General features: G+C 45.8%; 1 protein-coding gene across 3 annotated transcripts; it reads right to left on the reverse strand.

Moving 5' to 3' along the window:
• Positions 1–191: 191 nt before the first annotated feature.
• Positions 192–8,180, reverse strand: LOC142880375 (neuronal vesicle trafficking-associated protein 1-like). 3 transcript variants are annotated; one of them, XM_076014250.1, is made up of 5 exons: positions 7,989–8,180; positions 3,923–4,059; positions 3,553–3,669; positions 2,247–2,357; positions 192–1,747 (listed from the first exon to the last, which is right to left on the reverse strand). In XM_076014250.1, the coding sequence occupies exons 1-5, from the start codon at positions 8,047–8,049 to the stop codon at positions 1,547–1,549; spliced, it is 627 nt and encodes a 208-aa protein (XP_075870365.1). In that variant the 5' UTR covers positions 8,050–8,180; the 3' UTR covers positions 192–1,546. The 3 variants fall into 3 exon arrangements, with proteins under 3 accessions (XP_075870365.1, XP_075870367.1, XP_075870366.1); XM_076014252.1 differs by lacking the exon at positions 7,989–8,180 and adding an exon at positions 7,792–7,926; XM_076014251.1 differs by lacking the exon at positions 7,989–8,180 and adding an exon at positions 4,453–4,689.
• Between the last annotated feature and the right edge of the window lie 1,345 nt (positions 8,181–9,525).

Raw genomic sequence — 9,525 nt, forward strand, 5'->3', positions numbered from 1 at the left:
TCTTCACCTCACATTGTCCACATCTACGAATAGATTTCAGATTTCATAACAGACTTCATTTTTTATGACAAACTTTCTGATCCCTATTGTATTCAACCTTCAGCACTTGCAGCATTCATTCAATGGATTCAAGGGCACTTCAGTCTGGCAGCCTCACACGTCATCCATTCATAGACACCAACTCTCACCCATCAGTGTGAAATGTGGGCACTTTATTTCAGTCGTATTCGAACATTTCTTTTTTTTTTTTTTTTTTTTTTTTTTTTCAATGTAGCAAATGCACTTGGATGGTAATCCTTACAATGCGTTGAAAAAGGTACATAACTGGTGACAGTAAAACACAGAGAGAAAGCAACAGGACAAGCGACTAGCGTCAGATTTGATCCACAACACCAACTTGAACAGAGTTTAACCGTGACGGCCCGCCGGCCTTCATCTTGGCCGGGCGTCGCACAATACAGTGTCTTCACCGGGCGATGCAAAAATAAACATTCAAATACAGTAGCATCTAGGGGTCGTAGGCAATGAAATAAGTACGTTAAAAAGAAAAAAGTAAGTTAACAATACGCAAGTCTCTGGTCGAAGAGAAAAAGCACACAGTGGCCACAGCGTTAAGATGAGAGGAGACAATCGTTAATGCTGGTTTGAAAGTTCGAGTGGCGTCGAATAGTGGAAAAAAGAAAACCCCGTCAACAGTACTATACGCAAAGAGCAGAATGGACGGTGTTAAAAACGACACGGTTAAAATATCCTGTCTGTCCGCTGGTTACATGGCTTCTTCCAGAAAGAGCCTCGTTAATTCCACAACATCATGACACAGACGAGCCCACCGGCAGGTACGCCGCTAGCTGTTCCGGAGAAATTCGCCCAGCCCCCGTACCCTTCCCCAATAAAAGCTCCGACATGCATTATCAGTGCTGGACGCGCTTCGCTTCGAGGTGGGGGGGGGGGGAAGAGAGAGCGAGAGCCTTGAAGCAAACTGATGGTGTTTCCGAGTTGTGCGTGCACTGCGCGATGGAAAACCAGTGACGCAGACGGACGACGCTTCACAGTCATTATACAGTGTGACTACTAAAATGAGTTCTTATACATGTGCGTATGTACAAACATCGTGAGGGCGAATGTGTGCGTGTGTGTGTGTGTGCGTGCCTGTGTGTTCCTGTGGCTTTTTTTTTTTCTTCTCTTTTTCAACATTTCTTCTCAAGCCTAAATAAATAATAACACATGCAATTCAAACAAACCGTGAATCCGCTCAACTGTGAGGCACACGTCGCTAAAAACATGTTTTGAAATATCCACAAATATCCTGCTACAGTACACATCAACCCACTGAATACTACATGAACAAGGCAGCAGAGCCCCCTCCCCAGACCCCCTTCAGGGAAGGAAATGAACTGACCTCCTGCTTACAGAAAGCCGTGGGACTCTGGGGTTTGCTTGAATGGCACAACCGTATTATTATTTATTTTACTCTTTGCTGTGCAGCCGGCCAGGGCCGCGCCCCTCCCCGGGCCACGACCCCCCCGCCCCCTTATCCGCAGGTGATCTAAGCCAGTTTCTGGGCGGTCTCCATCTCCTGCTGGGTGACCTTCTCCTCAGACATGATGGTCATCCACGGTGATACCGAGCGGGTGATGGTCTGCTTGGCTATGTTGTAGTGGTTGATGAGGGTGAAGAGGCGCCCGCGGCCCCCGGGGCCCTGGGGGGGGTAGCTGCCGTACATTCCAACCGGCATGCAGCGACCCTGCTGCTCGGCAGAGAGGACAGGAGCAGGGTTAGGGTGAACGTAGCGGAGGAAACAAGACAAGATGTGGATATTGTTCATTCTGACAGCAGCAGTTGAGGTCATGTGCATCTGCTAAAAATCACTGTTCACTGTTCGCTACGATTCAGCGCCGCTAAATGCTACTGAAGAGATAACAAATGAAGCAGGATGGAAGTGTCCCGTTTATGTTTGTTGAAGTTTGGTTTTTATTATTGATAGTGTTCATATCATGTGTTCCGAGTCTCTTCCTGTTTTTTTGTTGTAGGTAATTAAAAAAATGTCCAAATATATTCTAAAATACTAACAAATTCTGCCAGTTTTAAATTGACTTACTACTTTTTTCCCCCTAAAATGCAAGTTTTCAATGCTTAAGAATTTAATAATTTAAACAGAATTTCTGCATTATTACAACAGAGCCAGAGTTAAGTTAAAATATTAAGAAGGGCAACGACCGCCGTAATGCAACAGCCCGAGTGTTTACCGTGTAGACAAAGCTGTCGGGACAGGGCTGCTCGTACTGGTAGACCTTGTAGACCACCAGGAACACCACGCACACCAGGAAGGCCAGAGCGCAGATCACCAGCAGAGTCACCTGGAAGGAGAACAGCAGCGCAGCAGCTCAGCAGCAAGGACCACTAACGACTGGTGGGACCACCAGCACCGGGCAGAGGTGAGTTCCACACTAGCGGTCCGCGTATGTGCATGTCAGTGCTGCAGCATGTTCACGAACTCTGAGTGCGTGTGGGGGGGGCGGTGTTGGTGTGACCATCTGCACAGCCTGGATCTCACCTCTCCTGGGAGTTATGTAAGAGCTACTGGTGTTTCTAGGATGTGGGAGGGGGGGGGGGGGGGTTTTTCTCTCTCCCTGGACGGGAATATTCTTGACGGCTTCGTGAAATTGTGAGCGAGGTGCCGTGCCACACAATATTTCAATTATTTTTTTTAATGCTCGGCAGAAGGTTTGCGTGGGTTATTAGCCCAGCGCATCAGTGCGAATAAGAGGATTGCGCTTTCATCTCTCTGCGCGACTGCTGCATTTTTTTTTTCTCGGCAGAGCAGACGGTGCAGCGCGCACACACACACACACACACACAGCAAAGCAACAAACAGATTATGAAAGAGGCTCTCCCGCAATATAAAAAAGAGAAGAAAAGAGGGGCTGCCTGCGGCATTTCAAAGCACCCACGAAAGGATGCGAGCTGCGTTTGGAGACACTGATGTCGCTTCCCATCGCACAAGCAAAGTGTCGGGATGGTCTGCGTGCACAGCATGCAACAAAGTTGTACGCACTTGAAGGTACACGGGGGCGGGGGGGCACCCGAGTCACCCTCATATTGGATACATAAACAGTTGTGTTTTGTTTTTTTCATTCCATATGGTGTGAGCATTCAAATGCATTTACCAGCTTTAACGTGGGGGGGAGGTGGGAAGGATGCTGCTGTTAGGAGGCCATCGCCATGGCAGCGGCTGAATTAATGAGGGATTCAGGGCGGGGTTAAGTGAATCATCTCAGCTTTATGCCTCCCTGAGTGGCCCTGGGTGAGGAGGCGGGCACAGGACGCACAGTGGGAGGAAGGTGGTCTGAGGAGCAGAGTGGATGTGGGGTTTGGAGAGGTGGGGGGGGGGAGAGACGAGGGGAGACATGCAGCAGTGGCGGTGATAAACGTCTCGAGCTGCCGAGGGACCGGCGTCCTCTCAATCTCTCGCTCTGGCTTTGTACGCATGTGTGCAGTGTAAGGTGTGTGGGAGGGAGACAAGAAACACACCGATGATGTCATGATTCTTACTTTGAGCCGCTCTGAGACGCCCTCGATGATGCTTATTGAGAACTCTGCAATTTTGGGGGATCGGAGCTTCCCCTTCTTGCTCTCGGCATCATAGTCCGCCTTTGTCTTCACCACCACCTGGCACAAAACACAGGGCAAACAGGACAAATAGGTGGGAGAGATTCAACATCAGCTCCATGTGGGGAGAAGGGGGTGGGGGGGTGGGGGGAGGGATTACATTTACATTGTTTTTGTTGTGTGCGTTTTTTTTTGTTGTTGTTGTTGGTTGTTTTTTTTTTTCATTTGAATAAAAGTAGGAGAGTAGAACTGCGGAGACAAAGGCCGTTGCAGCGGCTGCCTTCCAATTAAAGGGCAAACACGTGAATCTCACCTTATCTGGTGGTGGGAACTGCAGCTGGCTGGCATCTAGCGGTGTGATGAGAGGGATGGTGTCGAATCCGTCCTCGGAAACCGCCTTTCCGCCGTTTTTCTCGCTGAAATTATTCCCGAGTTTGACCATTTTTGCCCCTGCAAAACAGAAAATGAATTAAACTGGAGGCGAACAAGCTCGGCCAGCAGACGTGCACACAAATCACCCACGTTGACGCGCAAACAATTCAGGGATCACAATGAGTCGATTGCGTTTCAATTCGATTTTCTTTTCCTTTCCTTCTCTATTTTTTCGACGCACTGTTGTTCGGTTCGATTCGGCGCGGGCGGCGATGCAAATGAAGAACAGAAGAGAGCGGATGCGAGGCGCCCTGCGGGCCGTGCACGGGGAATGGGTGGTGGGGGGGGGGGGGGGGGGGGAGAGCCTGTTAAGCCACAAAGCGAGCGCGCATTGGCTTCGACAGAAAGACGCCGACGATTGATCGCATCGCCGCGAATAAAGGAGGTGATTCGCCGCCTCCAAACACTCACCAGCTCAGCTCAGCACAGCACAGCAAGCGTCTGCGAAACGGCCGGTTATTCGATTTTCTGGGTTCTTGCTCCGGGTCGGTGTGGCGACTGATCCTTCGAGCAGTGAGGTGGTCTGCCGGTGTGACGCAGCCGATATGCGGACAGCCGGTGCACAATATGGCCAGCTGGCTCTGTGCGTGCGCCGCTTCAACTCCTGAGCTGGTTGCTGCTGATGCTGATGATGATGATGATGATGATGATGACTGTGATGCAACAACATCATTACCTCGTCCCTCACCGCTATAGTAGCGGTGTAGTTCAGAAAGATTTTTTTTTTTTTTTTTTTTTTTTTTTTTTAAGTGCATAATTGTCAGCGAGGGGAAACCAGTTGTGTCTGGCTTGCGGTGTTATCTATACTCCAGTTTGTGTTTGCAGGTCTCTAATTAGACGAGTGTGGCTGCTACTCTTCTTGTTAATAAACCGGTTAAGTCCCGTTGTTGTTCACATTTAATCATAATTCATTTATTACGTTTAAGTGATCGTCTGGATGCACACTTTCCAACTGAACTACGTACACGCACGCACACACACACACACACACACACACACACACGTGTGTGTAGTTGATATGTGTGTTCATGTGTGCATACATATATATATTAAAATAAAATAATTTAAAATAAAAATATATACACATTACACATATGTGTATGTATTTATGTATATGTGTATACATAAATACACACACTGCGTGTGTGTGTGTGTGTGTGTGTGTGTGTGTGTGTGTGTGTGTGTGTGTGTGTGTGTGTGTGTGTGTGAAATCTGTATCTGCTTGAGACCGAAAAATAAATGATGCATCCATGCATTGTACAATAACATAAAACAACTGGCAGAGGCGTTGGGAAAATGTGTTTTCTCGCACATCCATCAGGTACGTTACAACCCGTAAATGTGGTAAAATGATGTGCTTCCTTTAATCCGTTTGACAACTAATGTAACATTTGACAAGTGCAGCACTTTGATACGTGCCGCGCAGGAAACCCTGCTGCACTCAACTGCGCGTACAGTGCTGTTAGCCATCAGAGCAGCACCTGTATGCGGTGAAGAACGTCCATCTGGAAGGCAGGTGGGGAAATCGGACTGATTAATTGAGAGCAGGTGCTGAGCGACGCCGGCCGCATGTCAAACCGGAAGTGAGGTTAGGTAGCTTAATTCTTCCAGTTCTGGTCCATGTTTAGGGTGAAAACAACACGTTGAACCGTGTTCTTGAATTCAGTACACAGGTAATTTAACAAGGTTAAATTACTTATTTCATAAGAGCCCGAAGAGGTTGTGTAAAACTGTTACACTCGCTTTATTTAGCTTCATGCTAATGTTGCTAAGTAGCTAAGAATCTGCCATGCTTCAAATTACATATTCCACTGTAATGAAAAAGCACATTTTCTGCTAAATCTATTTAAATATCAAATTATTTATTATCTATTGACCCAAATATCCATAATTTGTTTTTGATATAAATGTTTAACTGTGTGCCAATGTTTTTCTTATTCTAATGATGAAATTTTGATTTGAACGCATGAAGATTTTTGTTTTAAAAAAATTATTTTTACAGAATTTTTACATTAAGAGATGAAGATTTTTACATTTCACAGTCGAAAACTAGTTTAATTTGTTGTTTCTGTTCTCACGTGTTTTTGAGACGACTTCCTGCTGTCGGCGATCAGCTGTCTTAAATGTTCGAAGGACAGCATCTTATTTTACTGCTGCACCCGCACATATTGGATGACATTCTGAGTCGTGGAGTTATTTCTACATGACATAAGATGTGTCAGTACATTCCTGCTGACAAAAACACATTAGGATTTTTAATAAGCCCTCCACAGCTCCTCATCATGTAATTGGTGTAATGCAGCCATGTCTGTGCATATCATCCAGCAGCTCGTTGCCAGGCTACAGTGTGAATGGAAGAGGAATTGGAGAGGATACATTTGTGATCACATCCAAGTTGTTAATCCCGTGTGTGAGAGAAACGCGGTCGAAGACAAAGTGACAATGATCTCATCGCACACCGGAATACAAAACCACGGCTCTTTAGTGCTGCTTCCAAGGGTGCTGGAGTGCCTTTGTGTGACGCTGCTTGGCTTGTCTGCCGGTGATGAAACTATACTGATAACGTCAACCAGACCTCAGAGGCAAAGTCATTCTGCTTCCTGTAAACAGCAGGTGGCGCATAGATCGTTATGCACCTGTACTCAAAGGGAGGTTAAGAAGATACCTTGATGACTGTATGTGTAATAATTATAATGAGTATCTTTTTTTGTCCCAATAGCGCTTATGTGAACAGGGAGGTCTATCTATCTATCTATCTATCATCGATCTATCGATCTACATTCCACGTGCTTTCTTGGTTATTACCACTAGAGGGCGACACCTGCCGATTAACTCCAGCAATAATTCTCTGAACGTGGCTGAGATTTTAGATTTGCCCTCATCTTGTCACAATTTTGGAGACACAATTTGTGTCATCGTGTTCTTATTTCAGATCAACAATGCACATTTGTCTTTTTACTTTTCTGAATGTGTCATTCCGGTTGTCAGTATTATTTTTTGTTATTACAGAATATATATGCCGGGAAAATGACCAACTGACACTGGATTAACTGAAGGGGTTAATAAACTGAAAAGGCTAATGTCCTACAGGTATGTAGAAATTGTATCACCTCAGTCTTTTGTTTTATCTCAAACTATGTTTAAGTTTATTTATTCATTTATAATAGCATTAATACGCGCAACAACAACAACAACAACAACAACAACAACAACAACAACAACAACAACAACAATCCCATAGTTGAGTTAAACATTTTCTGTGGCAATATAGTCAATTATAAATAGACGCCTCACTTCAGTCAAAGTATTTTAAATTTCATTCAGATTCAGAGAAAACTTCACTTATTGCAGAGAGGCAATTAGGAATTATTTGTGTCTGTGGACAATCTTACATATATCGCTAACACATAGGCAAAAACAATGAATGTGAAAGAGTGTAAACAAGCCTGGTTGTTTCTATGGAGTTGGTAATTCCTGTGGCTGGAAATATCTCCATTGAATCCATTTGAATCAAACATGGTTTAAAGTGTGACTAAGCCCCGAGCAGCACACTACAAACTGCTGTGTCTTTAAAAACCCACTCTGCTGTTGGCCCTTTGCCCAGAAAAGTTCATTTCCCATTTCCCATCCAGCCACATGGTCTAAGCTCCGCCACAGTATTTTCACTCAGACAGAGGCAACCTCCGGCAGCAGTCTGGGCGCCGACTCTGCCACCGAGCGCACACAGTGATCCGGCTGTTTTGGACTCACATCATCCGTCAGATCCACCACAGAACCGTCTGCCGACACAGGAGACGAGGTATTATATTTTCCTTTTTTTTTATTCATAACCATCCAACACCTAAACTGAGTCATGTGTCAGGTTTGGACTGTCAGGTGTCCCGTTATAAGTATACTCTGCGTGTCATGGTGCGGTGTAGCTTTTTGTCTGCCATTGATCTACTGACCTTTGAACTCTGTTGTCACATGATTCATCTCCTGTCTGGTTTTTAAAGTCCTGCCGCTCATGTGGGAGCTTTTGTGTTTTGCATGAACACAAAGCCTCTTTTCACAAATCTGTAATTCCCGTCAGTGGTCGAGCCAGCAGTTTGTGGTTGTTGGGATGTACAGCGCTGTTCCAGCAGCCAGAGTTTACTTGTAGCTGACTGAACATTTGCTGACTTTAGATTTCCCTTTTTCTCAATTTGTCATACATGACATAAATGGGAGGATCTTATTCACGACTTAGTAGACGACTAGGAACCTTCACAGACTTTGCTTTTGTTGCTTCTGTTTTCTGTTGGCTGCCATAACTAAACAGGATGCGTGTTCTCTCTCACACACACACACACACACACAGAATGCACACGCTGAGCTGCTTGCTGTGGTTGGTTGAACGGACACCTGCATCACGATCGGAGCTCGTGTTGTTTTGTAAACGGACCGGCTTGTGGACAGCCTGCACGGTTTGCTGCATCCTGTGTGCGCGGGTGTCAGCCGGGGATTTCGGAAGAACTTTATGTGAAGATGAGGTCACAGGGGGACACACCCAGGGGCCGGAGGAGGAAAGACCGGGGTGGACGAACGCACAGCAACAAGTCGGACTGAGTCACCAGCCAGGAGGAAAGCACGGCTTTGTTGGAATTTCCATTCACTTGTGATATTTTTACCGAGACACATGGCCAACTTCCTCCTCCTTCACACAAGCAGATGTGTGGCAGCTTACATAATGTCCTTTATTTTTACACAAATAAACAATGACATTGTGCCCAAATATATATTTATATCTATATTTTTTTCAAAGAGAGAGAGAGAGAGAGATTGTTTCATGTTGGTGCTGGAATGCGGTTGGAATGAGAGTCATTTCCTCTCCGGCACCGGGCTCCAGTAGTGTGACCTGTGAACCCCTCTGTGAGACTTCCCAACCTCTCCTCACAAGGCGGCACACACACACAGCTGCTGTGCTTCTGCTCTAGTTTCTTTTCTCCTCCAGTTTTCTGGTCTAAATTTTTTTTTTGGTCTTTTACTGCCAAAAATGATTCCAGTCGGTGTACCGCGCTGGGATTTCTCAAAACTCACCAGCAGCATGCGGACAGACGCTGCCGCCTGTGCTGAAAGTCAAGTCGGTGAGGATGGAGTTGATGTCAACACGGGATTGTTTCTCAGGCTTTGTGTGGCTTCCTCTGTCGAGCCCTTCAATGGGATCGCTGGCACAGATTGGGACTGTGATAACACGAGGCAGACGGACGGACGGACAGACAGACAGACAGTCTGGCTGATGAAATCAGACTTAGTGTGGTCCGACTGGGAAAGTGTGGTCTATTTTTTTTGGTCGTTATTATTTCTGCTTGAACAAAAGAAACACTAAACAGACTCCAGAATACTTCACTAATGCTGCTTGTGGTGTTTCCACAAAAGGAAGATTTACAGCAACAGTGCAACACCGATTTGCTGCTTGTACCATTCAAAACCATGTCGGCCTCAGTTTGGATTTTTTGTCTTTTT

The sequence above is a fragment of the Nelusetta ayraudi genome, unplaced genomic scaffold (assembly GCF_046127955.1).
Source record: "Nelusetta ayraudi isolate G7.1 ecotype Tasmania unplaced genomic scaffold, CSIRO-AGI_Nayr_v1 ptg000168l, whole genome shotgun sequence".
NCBI lineage: Eukaryota > Metazoa > Chordata > Actinopteri > Tetraodontiformes > Monacanthidae > Nelusetta > Nelusetta ayraudi.

Excerpts from the sequence above, each read along its gene's own strand:
- LOC142880375 (XM_076014250.1), bottom strand. The coding sequence starts at position 8,049 with ATGAGCGGCAGGACTTTAAAAACCAGACAGGAGATGAATCATGTGACA. Across the intron at positions 4,060-7,988 it reads TGTGACAACAGAGTTCAAAG|GGGCAAAAATGGTCAAACTC; the intron begins GTCAGTAGATCA and ends TCTGTTTTGCAG. Across the intron at positions 3,670-3,922 it reads AGTTCCCACCACCAGATAAG|GTGGTGGTGAAGACAAAGGC; the intron begins GTGAGATTCACG and ends GTTTTGTGCCAG.